Source organism: Xenopus tropicalis, chromosome 8 (assembly GCF_000004195.4).
Source record: "Xenopus tropicalis strain Nigerian chromosome 8, UCB_Xtro_10.0, whole genome shotgun sequence".
NCBI lineage: Eukaryota > Metazoa > Chordata > Amphibia > Anura > Pipidae > Xenopus > Xenopus tropicalis.
The window spans coordinates 124,343,100-124,366,538 of NC_030684.2; the positions used below are offsets into that span (position 1 = coordinate 124,343,100).

The 23,439-nt window shown below is 38.4% G+C and overlaps 1 protein-coding gene across 1 annotated transcript; it reads left to right on the forward strand.

The window, feature by feature from the left end:
* Positions 1–858: 858 nt before the first annotated feature.
* Positions 859–23,353, forward strand: LOC100492198 (vomeronasal type-2 receptor 26-like). The gene is made up of 6 exons (XM_002942665.3): positions 859–926; positions 10,454–10,745; positions 11,278–11,580; positions 12,873–13,091; positions 19,173–19,296; positions 22,425–23,353. Exons 1-6 carry the CDS (start codon positions 859–861, stop codon positions 23,351–23,353), a joined length of 1,935 nt encoding a protein of 644 aa, XP_002942711.3.
* Positions 23,354–23,439: the final 86 nt, after the last annotated feature.

Here is a 23,439-nt window from a genome sequence, read left to right on the forward strand (position 1 = left end):
AATGCACTGAAGGAAAGTCATTGGACATTTCTTATTTTTTCCATTCCCAGTTATCATTTGTTGAAGATGCCAGAGAAAAGAAAATGTTTCCCTAAGATTACCATAGAATTTTTTTTTTTTTAATTTTTAATTTTTATTAGTTTTAACAAGTATCCAACATAGGCGGTAATATTAGTTTGACAGATAGATTTATCACACATATGTTTTACCAACAAGTGTCATTCAGATATAGAGAAATAAAAAGGGTTAAAGCTCGTAATCGTATTATCCGTCTGCTGTCTAGGATTACCATAGAATTTAATAGTACAGCAAATAAAACAAATCTTTAGTAAGGGTGTAACAGGGTGCCATAAAGGTTGACACTTTTGCATTCACAGTCTCTAGTTTAGATTGTATAGTTTTCCCATTTGTACAGACAGATTCTGACATTATGTACAGTTAAACAGGAATTAATGGTCTGTTTACATTTTCTTTATCAACTGCCTTCCTGAGGCTTTACCCTCACTTCAGGAAAGCATTTCCCACAAAGGTGTCCAACCTGGTATGAATCACACATCAAATGGTGCCATTAGAAACATCAATGGCCTAATGGTACCTAATCCTTTGGCCTATTGCTGGCCTGACCAGAGAGGTCAAGCAGGGATGTTTGGGATGCCATTCTTCCTTAGTGGAGCATCAAAAGCTTGACAAGCTGGCCTAATGCTCTCCTAACACCTACAGGGAGTTCAACTGTAGTGCTGACAACAGGCTGGGCCTTTGGCATTGCTAGCACTTAGCATCTTCCTCATAAGACAAAAGTCACACTGCTGACTCTATTGTATATATTTCCCAGAACAATCATCTTCTTCCTGAGCAAAGATGGAAGCTGCCAATCCTGTGGAAACTGCCAGTGTGGAGTTTAAGAAAAAGCCTGTCTGGGATATCAGGTAAGCATTAAAAAATCACAGTATTGTGCAATCCCCCAATGACATTATCTTTCCTTAATCTAGTTCATTTTTGTCAATGAAACTGTCACTTTGGCAGCTTCCTTAGAGCTGACCATGAGTTTGTCATTAATAAGAGTGTCAGTGTTGTCATGATCTGCATATCTCTTTCATTTGGCATTTCTAGTGAAATCTTTAAGGTGGTTAGACACTGCCCATTTGTCTATGCTATAGAGTGGCCATAGATACTTTTCAGTATTGTGGTTGTTTTATCCACTTTCAACTTTCCAGATACTCAGACCATTCACACCAGACAGACTGTACTTTGTCTACCAAGTATTTTTCTTATAATCTGCTTCACCAGGACTGGGTAGACAAAGAACAAATAAAGGACAGCTTCCTGGTCACAAGGGAATTTTTGGGTAAATGGCATTGTGAGTGATACTCAGACCTTTTTTAATGAAGTATCATAAACTGGGTCTTCTATCTGACCCTGGTCTTGTGTACCCTTCATTCCCAAATCTAAAAAGTAAACAACCAATTGGAGAAATAACATTTCCTGGCTGATTTACGAATTATTCAATTCTGTGAAGGCCAGGCCTTACTAGCTGTATGGTATACTGTATTTTTTTATTATATAAGTCAAGTGACTAATAAATATGCCTTTACTTGTCAAATGACATGAACCATAGAGCCCTTGATAATGGGTTCCTGCTCAACATTTGTCCTTCACAAAATATGTTACATTCTTAGATCTAAGCTATTTTATAAAAAAGTAAGAAAAAAAAATACCCATGTGCAAGACAGATTGTTGCTTGACCATTCTATTTCATGTCAAGCCACTTATGACATAAAACGTACATAGCACACTACCATACGCAACTTTTGCAAAGGCCAATCACCCAACAGCATTTGAAATTTTACCAAAAAATGGCCTCCCACAAAAGGGCTTGATATCCATTCTTTACAATATCCTCACAATCCCGCCAGAAGGCTCTCAGGGTCAGCATAAATACATGGACAAGTGGGATGCAATTCTCCCACAACCATTATCTGAAACAGATTTGGTAAATATCTGGGATAATGCAAGAAAGATGACCACATGTGTCAGACAAAAAGAACACATACAAAATTTTGATGTTTTGGTACCACACTCCTGAAAATTTACACAAACTTTTCCCAGATCACCCCTCAACCTGCTGGAGAAGCTGCAAAACACAGGGATCCCTGCAACATATTTTCTGGGACAGCCCTATAATCCAACCCATCTGGAGGGAAATAGCAAACCTCTTAGGTCGACTATTCTCCTGTGAGGTCCCTTTAGATCCTTCTATAATGCTATAGGGGAAAACATTCCCAAAAATGCACAACAGCGGTCAAGCTCTGATTAACCATGTACTTACAGACACACAACTGGATATCGCAGCCAAATGGAAAACATCTGCCACACCCACTATGACTGAGATAATCAACAGGAAATTTGAATACGGGATAGCCACTTTCCACCACAACTTTCCCCAATACCTTAAAGTTTGGGATCTCTGGGAACTTCAGGGCTTGGCCACCTAACTAAGCTTATATTGGGGGCACCCACCCACCTATTACCTCTGGTTGCAATCCATCATCTAATTTGCTATTCTTGTTGACCCTCTGCTTTTAATATTTTTTCAACTTACCTATGTGCCTTACTGTCTAGCATCCACCACTTAACTTGATAGTTATTGCTATAGTTTTCTTTTTTTTATGTTATACTACTGTTGCCTTTTATAATCTGTTTTCTCTGACCACTTTCCTTTCCATGTTAGGATTGGTAAGACTTTTACAGATAAAGAAGACATAATGCACATGACTTATCACTGGAAGCAATGTTCTATTTTTCCCCTTGATGATTGATACATAGGGCCAGGTTCATCAAAGTCCGAATTTGGGATCATTAAAAGTACGAGTGCAAAAAATTCAGATTAAATATGAAAAATCGCATCGTGGTCGTATGAAAATATCGTTGTACGATCCGAAAGTTACGAAATTTTCGGATCCACAATTTTTGTTCCTACAGTTCAGTATTTTTCATAGTAGAAAAGAGTTGTACTTGCCACAATTGTAGCCATATGCAGTTTTGTGAATCTGGTGTGATCAAGATTTTTTAGCAGGCACTCATAGGCGCCCATGAACAGGCAAATTAAAATTGCTTTAGATCTTTATTCAAACCATAGTAGGATCCATAATAGCCTTAAACATTTTTTGGCAAGCACTCGCAGGTTTTTTTTCTTTCCATTGTACAATAACAGTGACCCACAAAATGTTTGTTTTTATGTTTCTTTTTTCAAGTTCACAGCTCTTTTTACACTACATTTCTAAGCTTTGCTACACATACACATACAGTAACAACACAGCTTTATAAATACATGTGATATCATATTTGTCATTGCATTAAAGTGACTATGTACATTTTTTTAAAAATTCCAAAATCATTCTGCACACAAAAGTGTTCTTCTGGCCAGCGAAGAGCTCATCAGAATGGGAGGCCGCCGTGCTGCTTTAACTGTGTTCCTTGTTCTAAAGGGGAAATTTCTAATTCTTCAGATGTTTAAGAAACATTTTAGTAAGGAGCACATAATATCAGGTTAAGTTGATAAAATGTTTTGTTCTCTGTGTTAGCTTTATTTGGATTTGGATTTTTTTCAGGATTTTTTTTTTTTTGCTGGGGGGGGTAGGATTTCCTGTTCCCTTCAGACCAGAAGGGTCTCTCCCACCCTCCATCCCTAGAAGAAGATGATTTATTTATTCATCCTCTGCTCTCTTTTTTTGGTGGAAATACCTCAAGCTGTAGATGCTCCAGGTATTCATTTAGAAGATGACTGTGCTACCTCTTGATGATTTTTCAGTTCCAAGAAGAATGGTGTCAGAATTGAGAAACCTATTTAAAGTTCCAGGAGGAACATGCCAACCTGCCTAAGCAGTGATCTAAGTACTGTAGCTATGGCAATCTGTTCATGGACTAATATAGTAGCTATGGCAATCTGTTCATGGACAAATTAGACACAATAAAAAATATATTCAACCGGGACACCATAGGACTATTAAATTACTATGCTCATGGACAAAACTGTACCCCTTAGGACTTGTATTCAGGGTTTAGCTGGTCTGGCACCTACTGTAGCTCCCTAACTTGTGTGTCAAAATGACAGGTAAGAAGGAGAAGAAGAGACTCCTACCTGTTTCCCCTCAGCCTCCCCATGTGAATACTGTGTTGCCGAATGCAGCCAAGCCTGTATTTATGGGGGAACAGAGGTCTCCACACTTGATTCTGTAGTGTAGAGACACCAGAGATGCGAAGGGCAGGACAATGAATCTGAAAAGCATGGCGAATTGTGCCTGTTTTTGCATCCTTTTACTTAGTAAATTACTTCTTTGCGCGGCAAATTTTTCTTCGGCGAAACGCAGAAATTCGCTGCAAATCTATGCCTGGCAAATTTTTTTGCCCATCACTACTCCTCACATATGAGCAATTATGAATACACACTACCCAAAGGCAGAATAAAGCATACCATTGCCATGGTGAAGAATGTTGAGTAAAATATATTAAGAAAAAAAAATACAGTACATCGTTTTGACTGTTGGGCCTTATAAGTCAGGTTTCATAAAAACTTTGGGGCTACTGTCTTCTGATAATTCTGGATATGTGACAAATTGCAGATTTCTAAAGTGCGGTTTGTTCTCAAGGCCCTGTATTGAAAGCTACCAACAGTTTTGGACCATACAGTTTTGCTCGAGGAGATATCTGCAAAGTTTTTCATATTTCTAACCCTGGACTTTACTGGTGTTGCACATTTGCACAACTTGCAGGTCAAGTCTATTTTGATTTTGTCTGTCTTTTTATTGATAAGGGCAATCTGTTCCCTGACCTGATTTTAATCATACCATCGTGGAGAGTAGGTTCGGCTGAAGGTGAGGCAGCTGGTGGGGATGGTGGGCCAGCATTGTTTGAACCCATCCCATAAGAGTTTAGGGCTTCAGCTTGAGTTCGATGTGGCCTGTTCTGAGCTGGTGTGATTTTGTGTCAAGTCTTGAGCAAACTTCTCGAGGTGGGCTACAGCTTAAGAGGCCCTATTATGCTCTTTACATTGCCCCATTAGTACCCTCTATAGCAGGGGTCCCCAACCTTTCTTACTCTTGAGCCAAAGTCAAATGTAAAAAGACTTGGAGAGCAACACAAGCACCATAAAAGTTCATGGAGGTGCCAAATAAGGGCTAAGATTGGCTATTAGGGGCCTCTATGCACACTATCAGCTTACAGGGGCTTTATTTGGTAGGAAATCTTGTTTTTATTTAACCAAAACTCGACACCAAAACAGGAATAAAAAAAAAAACTCCCTGGTTTGGGGGCACTGAGAGCAACATCCAAGGGGTTGGGGAGCATCATGTTGCCCCTGAGCCTCTGGTTGGGGATCACTGCTCTAAAGGAAGAGAACAATGCAGAAATGTATGATTACTGTAGGACCTGTTGCCTGTACTGTGTGGCCTTTTATGTGTTCTCACATCAATGGTTAAGCCATATTCCATTAGCAGATTTTACTAAATGGTATTCATATGTCAGGTAATATGCTACACTAGCTGCTGGAATCTATTGCAATTTTTTTTTTTTCAAAAGTTCAAGGCACAAACCCTCTTCATGTCTATTTTTTTAATGCCATGCTTAAAGGAAAAAAATGTAAAATGCTAAAAGTGTCCACAGAATGGCAATTTTTGCTATAGAATGGTTATAAACAAAATAATTTTGTAATTACATATCACTATCCATGTCCATTGAGCACATAAGGTATAATTATTGAAAACAAAGAGAAGTATTTGAAGGGATACAACCTGGTTCCTTGTACAGTATATGCTTTATCCACTTTCTGTGTTGCATGGAACCATCTGCTTGTGCTGTTATTATGAATGTCTGGCCTTTATCTTATTCAAAATACATTCATGAATATTTTCTATTTGTTCAGAGAAAAACTTTTTGCTGACGATGGTTAAACCTTGTTGGAAACTCCTAGTTCTAGCAATGATTCTAGTTCTCCCTTTGTTTCCTTGTAAGACAGGACAATATAACACATCAGGACTAGACCAACCATGTGCATGGGGTGACTGTACAAAACCGATGGTGTATGCCGTTGATGGAGACATTATAATAGGAGGCATTCTACAAATCTTTCTTTTTGCTTTTCATGAATTACAGGATTTCCAAGATGTTCCCAACCCTGCATATTGTATAGGGTAAGTAACTATTGATTTTGATGTTACGGAGAAATGATGTTACAGCCCAAAAAAAGTAATAAAACAAGACATAACTGGTGATATTGGGGGACTTTCTAAATAATTCATTTTTAGATAATATACCTTGGATAATATAATATGGAATCAGGTTACTTTTTCACAATATAAATTATCTAATTTAGCAGAAGATATTGTATAGTGATGTCTAATTAAAGGGATTCTGTCACATGAAAACTTTTTTCATTCATCAGTTAATAGCATTGCTCTAGCAGAATCCTGTAATAAAATCCATTTTTCAAAAGAGTGAACTTTTTAATCTTTAGCTTTGAAATATGACTTTAGGCTAGCATTTACTTACTTTCATAAGTGCCCTCAGTAATGTGACTTGTGTTCTGATAAACTTTACTACTGCTATTCTGTAAGTGGAATGGTATCACTCCCCTGCCCCCAGCATCCAAGATAACAATGGGAAGGTAACAAGACACCACCCTGACACCTCTGCTGAAGGATTATGCTGCCTGAAATGATAGCACTTCCAAGTTCCTAGGCTGCTGTCATTGCTCTGCTTTGGGCTAATAGCACTGCTGGTAGAAATACTTCTCTGTATTTTAGCAACTGAAGAAATGGGCAAAATGTCCCTACTGTCTCCCACTCACTTTAGGGTGATGGCTCACAGGATATTTGTTGCCCATGGAAAATGCACTACCCAGAGGTGACACATCTCCAGAAATTACCTTTGCATTGATGTATGTGGGAATCTCCAGTGGTGAAACAATTGAATTGTGGAACTGCTTGAAAATTGCTTTCTCTTGCATTTTCTTGCTCAAATTACTGCCCACAATTCACACCAAAGGAAAAGGTATTTTCTGGAAATTTCTCTGGGTGTCAAATCTTCCAGTGTCTCAGATGCAGCCAAGTTCCCTAACCATGCTGTTGTGTTATGTCTCTTTCAGTTAACACAGGGAAAAAAACAATTAACAAAATTCACCACCTGGTGGTACATGGTCTATGGCATTTTCTATTGTGTTTTGCTGGCAAGTCTTTGCACCATCTAGCACCATCTGGAGGTAGGAATTAACACTCAAAAATGGCCTATACACCAATATTACAACAAAAACATACATTTATTGTTTCAAGAATAACATTTTAAATGGTATAAGGTACACAGGTTAGTATCATGCTAAAATCTACATCATAAAAAGTATGACAGAATCCCTTTAAAGAGTTTTCAAAGGACACAAGCTGGAACCAGCCAACCAGGAACCATGCTATATTGGATCTAGTGATCTCTAATGACCCAGAACTAGTGATGGGCAAAATGGATTCGCGGCGAATTTCCGTGTTTTGCCATTGGCGGATTGTTTTGCGAAACGGATGAAAAAATTTGCCGCGGAAAAATTTGCCGCATGGCCAAAAATTGTCGCCGGCGTCAAAAATAATGTTATTTCATTTGATGTTTGGTGCAGGAAACACATTTACACGGGGGCAACAAAGACACTGAATTTTAGAAAAGCAAATTTTAGCTCCTTAAGGGCAGCGCTTCAGGGCATAGATTGGGGCATTATGTTTTCTGATAAAAACACAGAGCAGAAATGGTTGTCATTTAAAATTATATTAAATCATTACTGTTCTCAATTCATTCCATTAATAAGAAAAAGTAGAAGTGTTAAGAATCACCCTATGTGGCTTAACTCTGAGGTAAAGAAGTTAATAGGGAAAAAAAGGAAAGCTTTTAAGAAATATAAGTCAGAGGGGACAGTAGGACTGTAACAAGTGTTGTAAAACAGCAATCCGGAAGGCAAAGATAGAAAATGAGGAGCGCATCGCGGCCGAGGCCAAGACTAACCCCAAAAGTTTTTAAAGTATATTAATAGTAAAAACATGCAGGTTGAGGGTGTGGCCCCATGGAGTTATAGTAACAATATGGTTACAGCGGATACAGAAAAGGCAGATGTGCTTAACCAGTTCTTTTCTTCTGTGTATACAGTAGAGGAGCCAGTGGGCCAAGTCCCACCCAATAGCTGCACTGTTGCCTCAGCTCCAACTACACAGTGGTTGGCACAGGATATGGTGCTTAAAGGGTTACACACGATAAATGTAAACAAGGCACCTGGGCCAGATGGAATACACCCTCGGGTACTGAGAGCTAGGGGCAGAATTAGAGTGGCCCTTGTTTCTGATATTCTCAGACTCTCTTTCATCAGGTATGGTACCTAGGGATTGGAAGAAGGCAAATGTCATTCCTATATTTAAAAAGGGAGTAAGATCTCAGCCTGGCAATTATAGGCCTGTAAGTTTGACATCCGTGGTGGCTTGTGAAGGCTTGTTAAGGGATCACATACAAAATTATGTAGTGGAGAATGGCATTATGAGCAGTAATCAGCATGGCTTTATGAAGGGCAGGTCATGTCAGACCAATTTAATTGCTTTTTATGATGAGGTAAGTAAGAAGTTGGACAGTGGGGATGCAGTAGATATAATCTATTTGGATTTTGCCAAAGCATTTGATACCGTTCCCCACAAATGACTGCTTTCTAAACTAAGGTCTATTGGTCTTAGTGAAGTCGTTTGCACATGGATAGAAAACTGGCTACAGGATCGGGTACAGAGGGTGGTTGTTAATGGCACATTCTCTACTTGGAGTAAGGTTCTCAGTGGGGTCCCTCAGGGATCTGTACTGGGGCCACTTTTGTTTAATTTGTTCATAAATGACTTAGGGGAGGGTATTATAAGTAATGTATCAGTGTTTGCAGATGACACAAAACTCTGCAGACCAGTCAATTCTATCCAGGATGTGACATCCCTGCAGCAGGATCTTGACCAACTGGCAATCTGGGCGGCTAAGTGGCAGATGAGATTTAATGTGGATAAATGTAAAAATATGCAGCCACTTATACCCTTAATGGGACTGCACTAGGCAAATCCATAATGGAGAAGGACCTTGGAGTCCTTGTAGATAATAAACTGTAGCAAGCAATGCCAGGCAGCAGCTGCAAGGGCAAACAAGGTTTTGAGCTGTATTAAAAGGGGTATAGATTCACGGGAGGAGGGGGTTATTCTTCCCCTTTACAGAGCACTGGTAAGGCCCCATCTAGAATATGCTGTTTGGTTTTTGTCTCCAGTGCTCAAATAGGACATTATTGAATTAGAGAGGGTCCAGAGAAGGGCAACTAAGCTGGTAAAGGGTATGGAAAGTCTCAGTTATGAAGAAAGACTGACAAAGTTAGGCTTGTTTATGCTGAAGAAGAGGTACTTAAGGGGTTATATGATAACTATGTATAAATATATAAGGGGATCATATAATAATCTGTCTAATGCCTTATTTACCAGTAGGTCCTTCCAACTGACACAAGGGCACCAACTCCGTTTAGAAGAAGGGGGTTCCGCTCTTGAGAGACAAGTCCCAAGGGTTAAATAGCCCGGATCCCTACAGCCAACTTAAATCAGGCAGCGGAGCTATAAACTAATTCCCTGTCGCTACTGTGGTCCCTTCACTAAGGCAGCAGAGCCTTGGGAGAACTACTCCCACTAAATTCTCCTGATTAGAGCACACAACTGCTCTTTCTAAATAATCCTGAACTTCTAGAACATGTTCTCACAAATAGATAACCTTCACACTGACATTCTCATTCACATGGTCCCTGCTCCCTATCTATTATCTCTAGAGCTATGGCTTTCCTGTAGGGTTCAATGCTTCTGGACCTTGCTGGTCTAGGCTCCCTGGAACAGAGGAAGTGCCCGCCTCCTGCCTGACTCTATATTACAGTGTGCAGGAAGTGGCCATCCGATCTAAGGTTAATAAATGTACATATGTAAATATCAAAAGTGGTAACATGTATTTCTTCATAGTAATAGCAAAACTAGGAATTGGTAGGGGATCAGGTATTTGCTTGGGCAAAGAAATTTAAAAAAATAGAACTTTTCAACATTGAATTTGGTGCCAATGTGATATTGGCGTGTCTACTGATGTCATGGAACATCGCTAAGTGGCTTCAAACCTCTATTGCACATGCACACATCTGGGTGCGCACCACACCAGCACGCGCTGATGCACGAAGAAGAGAATGAGGCAGGGATCGATGCACATTTCTCCCAGCACTCATAACAGATTTTTAACCCTATGGATGTTTGTTCCATATTACTGACAGAGGGACTTTGGTCTGTTTGGTGCCACTCTCATTCGCCACTGCCATGGATATATTGATAAACAGGAAAATAGAGCAGTCTGTTCACATGTTATAATGTGAGTATCTATATTAATCCAACAGACCTACATATCAGTATCTGACTCACCTCCTGGCCTTTATGTATGCTATAGAGGAGATCAACAACAGCACAGAGCTTTTACCCAACATCACTCTAGGATATCACATCTATGATGCATGTACCAGTGAAGAAATGGGATTGATGAGCACTATCAGCTTATTATCTGAGGAAGAAAATCCAGCTTTCAACTATATCTGTCAACCAAAGCAGAAATTGGTGGCATTTGTTGGCCACTTGTTATCATCCACAACTTACACCATTGCAGAAATCACTCAGCTGTATGGATACCCTCAGGTATAGACAATTAACATGACCTTTTCAAAGATTTTAAACATGTTTCTGATAATGTATGTAATACAGAGGAATACCTTTTCTCCCATAGGTGCATGGCACCTCTTTGTACAGGTCATCAGTACATATAGAACGTGTCAAACATTATGTCAAAATATTGATATTACCATTGTCTTCTGTGTGCAATATATCAGAGAATTCTCAGGGAGTGGTATTACAGCACAGTCTGTCCTGATCTTGGGTGCCACATTATAGTGTACCTGCGCTCTCATGTAGCAAAGAAATGGGACTCCTGTAGTACCAACAACAGAAAAGCAATGCAAGATTAACTTCAGTAGGTGAAAATAGCTCTATAAGGTTCTTATTATTCAAATGGGCTTGAGAGTAGGATGGAAAAATATTAAAATAGCATGTAATTAGTTTCAGTTAATGAGTTTACCCCAATTAATATGTAGTATTATTATATTTTATATTTAAAATAAGTATTTTCTATTGCAACTAATTTTTGGGACTTATTTATGACTCTTCATTTCAGATAAGTTACGGAGCTCTGGATCCTGTGTTCAATGATCGTATTCACTTTCCATCTGTTTATCGTACAGTTCCCAATGAGTATTCCCAGTTTAGAGTTATCATCAAATTACTGAAGCACTTTGGCTGGACTTGGGTGGGAATTATTACATCAGATGATGAGAGTAATCACCAAGCCAGTGAGGAGCTGAGAAAGGAAATGGGGAGAAACGATATATGTGTGGATTTTGTAAAAACGATGTCCAATTCTCCAGCATCAGCACATATAAGTGCCATTAAAGTTGTTGAAGTCATTAAACGTTCCTCTGTAAGAGTTATTGTTTTATACTGCAGAACAAATTCTTTATTAGCATTGCTAATGTCCAAAACCTTCAAAAAGATATCAGAAAGGGTTTTTATATGCTCAGTAGCCTTGGATATTTATATAGAACCTACACATGAGAGACTTTTTCATTCGATTAATGGATCACTATTAATTTCCCTTCCAAAAGAAGAAATCCCAGGATTTAATAGCTTTTTTTCTCACAGACTTTGGAATGACATGCTAAAGAATATATTTGTAAAATCGTTTTTTGAATTTCATACTGAATGTTTAAATGCTCACGATGATAGTGTTAAAAATCTTACATGTCTAAAGAATAACAAAATAAAAGAATACTTATTGCAAGAAGAAACCATTAACCACCGTATCAAACACACAATATTCATGGCAGTGTATGCTCTAGCCCATGCCTTAGACAGTGTGCAACTCCATAGGGAATTTTCACAGATGTCTTCTAAAAAGATTGGCAAAATGATATTTAAGGTTTGTATACAACTTTTCCAATTGCAACTTACCATAGCTGTATGGAACATAAAGTAAAACTTCTATATCTTGAAGGTGAGAAAATCATTATGGCAATTGGTATTTAAAAGCAAACATTTGTTTTGAGTCCCATTGAACCGTAGGCGTGTTTAATGTGTTAAGGTTTCATAGGATGGCCTTAAGGCCCCTATACACGTTGAGATCCGCTCGCTTGGTGAGATTGCCAAGTGAGCGGATCTTCAACCAATATCCCCACCTACAGGTAGGCGATATCGGGGAGCGTGTAGGTAAAAAAAAAAATAATTTGATCGTTTGGCCCCAGGGCCAATTATATTGGTGTCAATGGGGCAGTTGGTTCGGGGACCACATCAACAAGCAGATGCTAACCTGGCCGATCGATATCTGGCCAATTTTAGGCCAGATATCAGTCAGGCAGGCCCCTCGTTTCTGCCCCTACATGGGCCTACAAGGGACTGATATCGGCAGCTACTATCGGCCCGTGTATGGGGACTTTTACTATATCAGTGTTAGTGTGAATTATTCCCGATGTAAAGTGATGAGCAAAAAAAAAAGATTTGCGAAACGGTAAAAAATTCATGAAACGACGAAAATGTTGCGCGCCATTCTTTTGCCGTGTTCAACTTTTTTCTCCGCACGCCTAATTTTCCCGCAGCAAATTTTGTCGCCCATTTTGCAAAAAAATCCACCAATGGCGAAACGCGGAAATGGGAATTCATGCCTGACGCATTATTTCGCCAATTTCTACTGATGTACTGATGTTTATTTTATTGTAGCTAAACTTTTACCTAAAAAAACTTCACATGAAAACGGCATCTGGAGAGGATTTTTTCTTCACCAAAGATGGAAATACTCCAGGAAAGTTTGATATTCTGAACTGGATAATTTACGAAAATAGAACAGTTCATAAGATCCATGTGGGGAGATTCTTACCAAATACTGATCAGCTGATAATTTATGACACTGCCATTGCCTGGGGCCCTTATATTCAAAAGGTATGAACTTAAATGTGGATTAGAACAGATCTAATCATACAACACTGCAGTTTGGGATCCTTGAGTGATACTGAATTATCATTCCTTCTACCTAAATGTTTAGAAATTTGTCTTTATCTGTAAGCATTAAAGAAACAGAACAGACTTAAATAAAATCAAAATGAAATGACATACCCAGAACACAATCCAATATAATGTATAAAAAACTTTTCAAAAACTGTCTAATTGTGACAACACTATATGCAATAACACTATATAGATATAGGATCCCTTATCCGGAAACCCGATATCCAGAAAGCTCCGAATTACGGAAAGCCTGTCTCCCATAGACTCCATTATAAGCAAATAATTCAGATTTTAAAAATTGATTTCCTTTTTCTCTGTAAAAATTAAACAGTGCTTTGTATTTGATCCCAACTAAGATATAATTAATCCTTACCAGATGCAAAATAATCCTATTGAGTTTAATTAATGTTTTATTGATTTTTTAATATACTTAAGGTATGAAGATCCAAATTACGAAAAGACCCTTTATCTGGAATACCCTTGGTCCCGGGCATTCTGGATAATGGGTCCTATACCTGTATTATAATATTGCATAAATTGTGAAGAGTCCACCTGTAAAATTTATATTTCTATTTTTAATGGACAAGTCACAAACCATATATTTTCGCTACTGACATACTGAAATCATAATTTGAAACTGCTTCCTTTTTTTTTTTTTTTTTTTTTTTTATCTTTAACGTTTTTTTTATTGGTGAATAAAGAAAAGTTTACAGCAATAATATTGCAGTGGTTTTAAATTATACAATATGCATAAATAATAAAATAAAACATTGCATCATCACTTTGTGCGGATAATTTGTTGTTAGTAATATATTCACCTGTTTTATTACTATACGTTAGTAAATAGCAAGAAAGACAAATAGAGTGGGAAAAAGGGGGATATAGAGGATAGTAGAGCAGAAAGAGGATATCATAAAAAAAAACACTGTCAAAATACCAGGATATTTGAGTAAGTCATATGCATTTTCCGATAGGGTTTTCTTCAGAATATTTGCTATTGTTCCAGGGATCCCATTTTGCGTGATATTTGTGCATTAGGTGGTTATTCCTGGCGTTAAAGTATTCCATGGTACTGTTACTGTTAAGTAGTAAGGTTACGTCATTTAATGTAGGGATCATTGTTGATTTCCAGTTTCTTGCTATCAGCAAACGGGATATCGCTAGTATGTGTATTATGAGATGCTTTTTGTTCCAGGGGATGTAGTCTAAGTCAAGGTTTAGTAGGGCAAGTCTTGGAGATACTGGAATATTGATTTGAGATAGATCCGTTAAGATACAAAATATTGAAAGCCAGAATTGAGATATCTTAGGACATTCCGACCATATGTGAGTAAAAGAACCGATTTGGTTGCAGTTTCTCCAGCATTTGTTGGATGAAGTAGCCGGGAAGATCCTATAGATTTTTGCTGGAGTCATGTACCATCTATACATTAGTTTTACGCTTGATTCAAGGAGACGGATTGAGCAGATTGATGGGAAAAGCGTAGAAAAAGCATTGTTCCAGTCAACAGGGTCGATCGTAGTGTTAATATCGGCTTCCCATTTCTTCATGTGAGAATTCGTTTCTTGAGTGTTTATGTCCAACAATCGGGCATAATACTGCGAGATTTTTGAAGGTTGTTGTAGTAAAGTGTAAAGCCGGTTATGCTCTGTTGGTAAGGTTTTTAGTTTCTGTAGTGAGTTAGTTCTCAAATAGCTGGATAATTGTAGGTAGGCAAAGAAGGTTGAGTTTGGTACTTTAAATTTTTTCCTTAGATAGGTGAAAGGTTGGAATATGAGTTTTTGAAACAAGTCTGCAAAGGTAGTGATATTTGCATGTATCCATGCGGTTAAGTTCAAGTTATCTATCGTTTTTTGAAATCCAGTTATAGGAAAATGGGGGTAAAGACCATTCTTCAGATTATCGCTATGTATTAGTGAATCCCAAATTTTAATTGTGGCTGCTGTCGCAGGTAAATAGTTTTTTTGTCCAGTACGCAGCTGAGGAGGGATCCAAATTATAGAGGTGATTGGAGTCTCTGTGGTAGATATAGCTGAGAGTTCTTGAAATACCCATTGAGGAAATCCATATCAAAAAATTGTTGCAAAAGGTTAAGATGACAGGCCTGATAGTACTTTTTGAAGTTGGGGAGTGCTAAGCCTCCTTTGTTTTTGGTATTTGTCATATTGTTATATGCTGTTCTGGGTTTCCGTTTTTGCCAAATAAATTTGGATACTAAACCTTGTAATGAGACAAAAAATTTAGCAGGAATATTGATTGGTATGGTTCTAAATAAATATAGAATTTTTGGTAACAGATTACATTTAGTTGCTGCTAAACGGCCTAGCCGCGAGATATCTTTATACATCCAATCTTGGGTGAGTTTTTGAAATTTTGAAAGCATAGGAGTAAAGTTTTTACAGAAAAACTTACATGAATGCCCAGGTATTTTATGGAAGACTGCTGCCATTAAAACTTGTATGAGAATTTCAGAAGCGAAAGAATATGGTTTGGGATCCATATCGGGAGTGCTTCTGTTTTAGTGGTATTGATTTTGTAATAAGAAACTAAGGAGAATTGTTTAATTATTTGTAATAAGGCTGGTAGAGATTTGCTGGGGTCTGTGATTGTAATAATTACATCATCAGCAAAAAGAGAGGTTTTACAAACTTGGGAACCAATTGTGTATCCTTGAATCATTGGAGATTTCCGTATTGTTTCTGCTAGGGGTTCCATAATAAGAGCAAATATCAGAGGAGAGAGTGGGCAGCCTTGCCTAGTGTCGTTGGTTAGGAAAAATGGGGCTGAACTAAAACCATTTGTGATAATTTTGGCAGAGGGTTTGGTATATAATGCTAAAGTACTATTTAAAAAGAAGTCAGAAAAACCAAACTTAAGCAAATTGCTTTAATGAAGGGCCAGGTTACTCTGTTGAACGCCTTTTCAGCGTCTAGAGATAAAATCAAGCAAGGTATTCTATTAGAGTTAGCGTGAAGAGCAATGTTAATTATTTTTGGAGAAAGGGTGGCAGATAAATTAAGGTGAAGACCTACAGGGGCATGATCCGTCCAGGTGGCAATGCCTGTAGACTTTATCCATGGCTTGTAAAAGAAAAGGATCTAAAAAAATCAAGTCAATTCGTGAATAAGATAAGTGCACATGGGAGAAAAAAGTAAAATCTTTTTCAACCGGGTGCCCCGCTCTCCATGCATCATATAGACCATGTTTTTTTATTAATTGTTTTAAACCTTTAGCCAAATTAAGAGGGGTACGTAATGCTTGACCTTTGGGAATTGGGAGTTTATCTAAAAAAGGGTCTGGCGCTATATTAAAATCTCCTAAGACTATGATTTGTCTTTGATCCAAAAAAGAGTCTGGGAGAGTTCTCAAAGCTTTATTTACAAATTTATCTTGGTGCGCGTTTGGTGCATTTACATTAAGAATGGGATATTTATGTGAATACAGTTCAAAGTTTAGCAATAAAAATCTACCATGTGGGTCTTGATACGTTTCCTTAACTGAGATTGGGATAGAATTTTTTATCAAAATAGCAACACCATTTTTCTTTACAGGAGCGTTGGCATAAAAAGCTTCTGAATAAAGGGAAGATTTAAGCATCACTTGAGAATGAACTTGGGTTTCTTGTAGGTATAGGATATAAATTTTTGAGTCTTTTGCCTAATTGAGCACAGATTTCCTTTTCTGTGGACTGTTGAGCCCTTTAACATTTACTGATACTATGGGGCACATTTACTTACCCACGAACGGGCCGAATGCGTCCGATTGCATTTTTTTCGCAATGATTGGTATTTGGCGATTTTTCGGAAAATTATCGCTTTCGTAGCGTTAAAACTTGCGCGCCTTTTTCGTAGCCATTCCGAAAGTTGCGCAAAATGTTTTGCGATTTTTTCGTAGCGTTCGGATTCATTCAAGCTTCCGTATGGTGACTTTTCTTGGGCCAGGTTGGAGCTGCAGGGTGCCATTGAGTCCTATGGGAGGCTTCCAAAATCATGCTAAGTCTGAAACTTTCGCCCGCCGCTTGCAAGCGCTCAATACGAAAAAGTCGCGACAAGATACGAGTGAATCGTAATGGCTACGAAAAACTCGCTTTTTTTTTGCGAAAATCGTATTGGTTACGAAAAAGTCGCGACAGTTTCCGAAAAGTCGTAAAGGCGCCGAAAAAATCGCAAAAAGTACGAAAAAGTCGCAAAATGTTCGTTTTCCAATCGGAATTTTTCGGATTCGAATTCGTGTCTTAGTAAATCAGCCCCTATATGTAATTGCATATCAAGTTAGGCTAAAAGATTCAATAAAGGAAAGAGCAGAGATATTTCAATATCCTGGTAATGAAAATTGTCCTCTTAAAGCCGAATAGAAAGAGAGAAAGAAAGAAAGAAAGAAAGAAAGAAAGAAAGAAAGAAAGAAAGAAAGAAAGAAAGAAAGAAAGAAAGAAAGAAAGAAAGAAAGAAAGAAAGAAAGAAAGAAAGAAAGAAAGAAAAAAAAAAAAAAAAGAAAGAAAGAAATAAAAGAGAAGAAAAAAAAAAGGAACCTTACACTAACTAAATAACTGCCCAGTTGCAGCACTAAGGGCTTGCTTGGGTGATTTATACAACCAAGTTAGGCTGGTTAGGTAGCTGCACAGTCCAGCCGGGGGGGGATAAACCAAGTAAAGCCTAACCGTTACCTATCCAAGTAACACAGGTATTGCAAAACAGATAGGGAAGGTTAGGAACCAAATAGAAGGGCTATGTATAATATATAAAACAAAAGGCACTGCCTTAACCATAATAGTAAGTTAACACTGTTCCTAGTTTCTTATAATGGGACACATATACCCAGTAATTGTGCACGGCACATAATAGAGACTTAGTAGTGTCATTCAGTGGGAACTGGTATTTGTTGCTGTTTATCTTTGCGGGGAGATACTGTTGACCAGTCCAACGGTCTTTTTTTGGGTATTTTCGGTGTAGAGGTATCCATTTGTAAATCGGTTAAGCCCCAATCTGTTAAGAACGCGTATTGGGTTCCATTTCTGAGGATAATAAGTTTCACAGGGAATCCCCATTTGTAGAATATGCCCTGGTTCCGTAATATTTTTGTGGCCAAAGTATGGGCCAAAGTATGGGCCGATAAGTCAGCATATATGTGCAGGTTCTGATATTGAGATGGCAACTACGCTTTGGCCCTAAAATGGTTGAGTAAAAGTTCTTTGGTAGTGTAGAAATGAATTTTAGCGATTGTGTCCCTTGGGGTGTCCACTGGGAGATTTTTTGGTTTTGGAATCCTATGGATTCGGTCAATCATTAATTCAGTAGCAGTTAGATGGGGCATAATTGTAAAGAGCAGAGTTTGAAAATATGAGGGTAAATCCTCTTGTTTTGTTTGTTCCGGGATGCCTCTAATGCGCACATTATTTCGTCTCGTGCGGTCTTCAATATCAGCCATTTTATCTTTCAAAGTTAGTAAGTGCTTGTTAAATGAGTCTAGACAATCAGTATATTGGTTTTGAGAGTTACGTATATCATCTACTGCTTGTTCTAGGCTGTTCACCCTTTGGCCTATATTTTGCACATCAATACGTAGCAGATGCATGGCTTCATTTATGTCTGTGTTTATCGAACTTTTTAATTCAGAGAGTTTTTTTTTTCATTACACTCACAGTTAGTGGAGCTGGTATTGGAGTATATGGAGTTGCTCTCATGCGTAGGCAACTCGGAGGGTTCGGCGCCATCTTGAGTTTTTGGTAGCGGCTGCTTTGGTTTGGCCAAGAAAGGGGTCAGATCAGTTTGAGGTGGTTTCCTGTTCCCTTTCGCAGGCATCTCTGAGGTAAGCTGAGGAGGACCGCACAGGATTTGCAGGTTCTTTCTCTCTATAGTCGGTTTTTGAAATGGTTTAGGAAGCGGAGCTCTACTCACACGTCCGACCTCATCAGCGTCCTGGCCGAAACTACTTCCTTTTTTTACTCACATTAATTTAGTGCTCCAAATTTATTTATAAAATAAATGACGGCAAACATGTTTTATTTTATGTTTAAGACCCCCACATCATTGTGTACAGAAACATGTTCTTCTGGCCAGCGAAGAGCTCACCAGACTGGGAGGCCACCGTGCTGCTTCGACTGTGTTTCATGTTCTGAAGGGGAAATTTCTAATTCTACAGGTGAATATAAATAAACAGATTTGTTCAGGAGCAAATACATTAAAAAAAACTACTGTACGCTGGAGTAATAATAACATTTTTTGCTCAATAATATTAACGAACTTTGCCCAATGCCATGATCCCCCTTTTCGAGCAGAAAGATTTTTTGAACTTTTATTAGTTTTTAAATTTACAAGCAACTACTACTTTCATTTCGATATGGAACAACTGGGACATCTTACAGCCTGCAGTTGGCAATAGAATTATTCATGTGAAATGAGGTCAAAGGAGAGCCTTTGCCAACCCACTGGGATAAAAACATGCAGGGTGGCTATGCAGAATTGGAAAAAAAAAAATTAGAAATAAAACCAAAAGAAAGCATAATTATGAAATACCAATGTGGCGAGAAATCTACATATATTTATGTATGTATGTATGTATATTTACATATTTATTTATAAAGTGCTACTTATGTACGCAGCGCTGTACAGTAGAATACATTAATACAAACAGGGGGTTATTAAGATAATAATAGATAAATACAAAGTATAACAATAAATACAGATAAATACAAGATAAAGTTGCAATAAGTTAAGAGTCAAAGACACAAGAGGATGGAGGTCCCTGCCCCATAGAGCTTACAATCACACAAATAGGCAAATATAAGTGCTGTAGGTGACAGTGGGTGACACTACAATATAAGTGCCAGTTCCCAGATCAGGTGCTGGGTGAGTGCTCCAAAAGGGAGTCTTTAAGTTTAGTTTTAAAAAGACTGAGGGAGGATTCAGGAAATCAGGGAGGGCATTCCCAATGTAAGGGGCAGCAAGGCAGAAAGGTTTAAGGTGGGAAACAGCAGTAGTAGTCGGGGGCGCAACCAAACGATTGCTCTGCGAGGAACGAGGGAGTCGGCCAGGAACGTACGGAGACACAAGAGAAGAGATGTAGTGAGGGGCAGAGGAATGGAGGGCTTTGAAGGTTAAGAGAAGAAGTTTGTAAGATATTCTTTGTTTAATGGGAAGCCACGATAAGGACTTTAGCAGGGGAAGGGCCTGAACTCTCCTGGATGAGAGGAGGAGAATTCTGGCAGCAGTATTTAATATAGACTGCAGGGGGGAAAGATGGGAGTTAGGGAGGCTGGTTAGTAGCAGGTTACAGTAGTCAAGTCGGGACAGGATGAGAGCATGCATGAGCAGCCTAGCTGTTGCAGTAGAAAGAAAGGGATGGATTTTGGCTAAAGTGACAGGTTTTGACAATGGAGTTTATATGGTCAGAGAAGGAGAGACAGGAGTCAAAATCACCTCCAAACAACATGCCGAATCGACAGGGTTGATGAGGGTGCCATCAATAGAGATAGTAAATGGGGGGTAGGACCAGGCTTAGGCAGAAAGATCATTAGTTCAGTTTTTGTTAGATTCAGCTTGAGGTGGCATTGGTTCATCCAATTGGAGATAGCTAGGAGGCCGTTATTAAAGGAAAAGTAACACTAAAATTTTTTAATAAAAAAATCTATTTTACCCTGCAACAATACTTGCCCTATCCTGCACACAGTTTATTATTTTGAATGCTTTATTAGAAAATACCTGCTAAAACTTGGCTTCTGGTCATTTGAAATAAGGCGATATGGCGATGCAGAAGCAGCATCCACTATGCGACGATCGATTGATCGATCCTAGCCTTCCTTCTGTATAGGAATGAGTCGGGCTAGGATCGATCGGAAGCCAAGTTTTAGCAGGTATTTTTTACTAAAGCATTCAAAATATTAAATGGTGTGCAGGATAGGGCAATTTTTGGTGCAGGGTAGAATAGTTTTTTTACGTAAAAAATTTTAGTGTTACTTTTCCTTTAACACTGGAAACAAACATCACCAGTGATGTTGCCCATAGCAACCCATCAGCATTAGATTTGAACGGTCACCTACAAGTTAGAAAACTGCTATGGGCAAGATCACCAGGGATGTTTGTCTCCAATGTCAATAAATACAGCCCCATGCCTTCAAATAAGAAAAAAAGTGCAATGTAAGTCGTATGTAATATATTTTTAGAGGTGGTCTGCTTACTGGTACCTCTTACCTTACTTGGTCTTACCCAGAGTCACTTCTTCCAGTTGCATCTCCTTGCAACTCCCTGTAGACCATGTGTTACATGTGACTCTTTTACTCAGGTGGGCATTGGCTGTACTTGGAGAGTGCCACATTGTGCCCCACACAAAGCTGATGTTTCAGATAACTTGGATGCCAGTTGTTTAGAAATAAAATGCTAACTCTTTATTGACTGGATATTATACAATCTCTTGGTGGGTGCTGATAGCTGTTACAATTATAGTATCATAAATGCTTCAGACACTTTCATCCCTCAGATGATACTCTTACAATAACAGCTATAGTGTAGTGCTCACAAATTAATGAACTAGTCCCCAGCACTAGGGGATACACAGTGTGTATTACTCCTGGAATCAACTATTCCTGAGTCTGACTGCTTCAGTCGCTATACTAGTGGGTAATGTCACAGGATACTAACCCTTCCTGGCCTCCTCATTGGAGCCTCTGCCTGCTCTACTAACTACCTTGATCCTTCCTCTCACACATAGAGCAAGATATTACAAATCTTTCCTAACACTTCACTTACTGCCTCGTGCCCTTTAGCACATCACCTCCTTAAGCAAGCAGCAACCAAAATAGAATATGCGGTGGCTTCCTTTTTTAAAGACTAGAGACACCTTCTAGACAAATACTGAACCACCAGGGGACATTAAGGGGTAATTAAATTCCAACACTCAATTTAATTGTATAGTTCTTTTTCATTATACAAAGCATTCAAAGTGAACAGTTCACAATACAACTGAGAGTGGGTGATTTTTTCACATTTTGATAAATCTGACTTGGGGGGGTAGATTTATAATGGCTCCATCAATCATAAACAAAACCCTGTGTGAGTTCTTTAACTCATGCATTTGTTTCCTTTTGGCTCAATCAATCATAAATTTGCCCATCAACAATATCACAAACAAACAATAAGCAAGCACTGGTAAATACTGTCTTCTACTATGCTTCTTTATTTCAGAAAAATTACATTATGTAGTGGCACAATAAAATAGGCCTGTCTCCTATTGAGGAAAAGATTTCACATTTCACTATTTTTTTTAATTCTTAGATATGGAAACCTGTATGAAATGTGCAGAAGACGAATGGCCTAATCCAACTAGGGATCAGTGCATTATAAGAGTAATTGACTTCCTGTCCTATGAAGATCTCTTAGGATATATACTGTCTGGCTCTGCTTCAGTGTTTATTGTTTTGACTGCTGCAGTGTTTTTGGTCTTTATAAAACACAGAAGGACTCCTATAGTTCGTGCCAATAATCAGAACATCAGCTACATCCTACTTATGGCTCTTCTGATGTCCTTCCTTTGCTCTTTCATCTTTATTGGACAACCTACTGGGGTTACCTGCATGTTGAGACAAGCCTTGTTTATATTTTCCTTCTCTGTTGCCATTTCTTCAGTTTTAGGAAAAACTATAACAGTTTTAATTGCTTTTAAAGCCACAAAAATGGAAAGGAGTTTTAGAAAATGGGGAAGAATTAACATTTCTGTAGTTGTGGTTTTTATTTGCTCCTTTGGGGAATTTGTATTATGTGTAATTTGGTTAAGTTTGTATCCACCACATGTCGAGTCTGATAAAACAATACCAGGAAAATTGGTTCTACAATGTAATGAAGGTTCAATCATAAGTTTCTATCTGGCGGTTTCATACATTGGTGTATTATCCCTTATTAGCTTTGCTGTCGCTTTCATTGCTCGCAAGTTACCAGACCGTTTCAATGAGGCGCAGCACATCACCTTCAGCATGCTGGTGTTCTGCAGTGTCTGGGCCTCCTTCATCCCAACATACCTGAGCACCAAAGGCAAACACATGGTTGCAGTGGAGATATTTGCCATCCAGGCCTCTGCAGCAGGACTGTTAATGTGTATATTTACTCCAAAATGCTACATTATTTTGCTGAAACCAGAACTCAATGTTAAAGGAAAGCTTACTGCTAAAATACAGTCACACACTGCAAATCACATGCCACTTTGTTAATATTGTGTTATCTAAGGATTTGAAATTATAATGGGTTTTAACATGTACTCATTGTTGGTTTTCACTGGTTAACCCTGATGTATAGA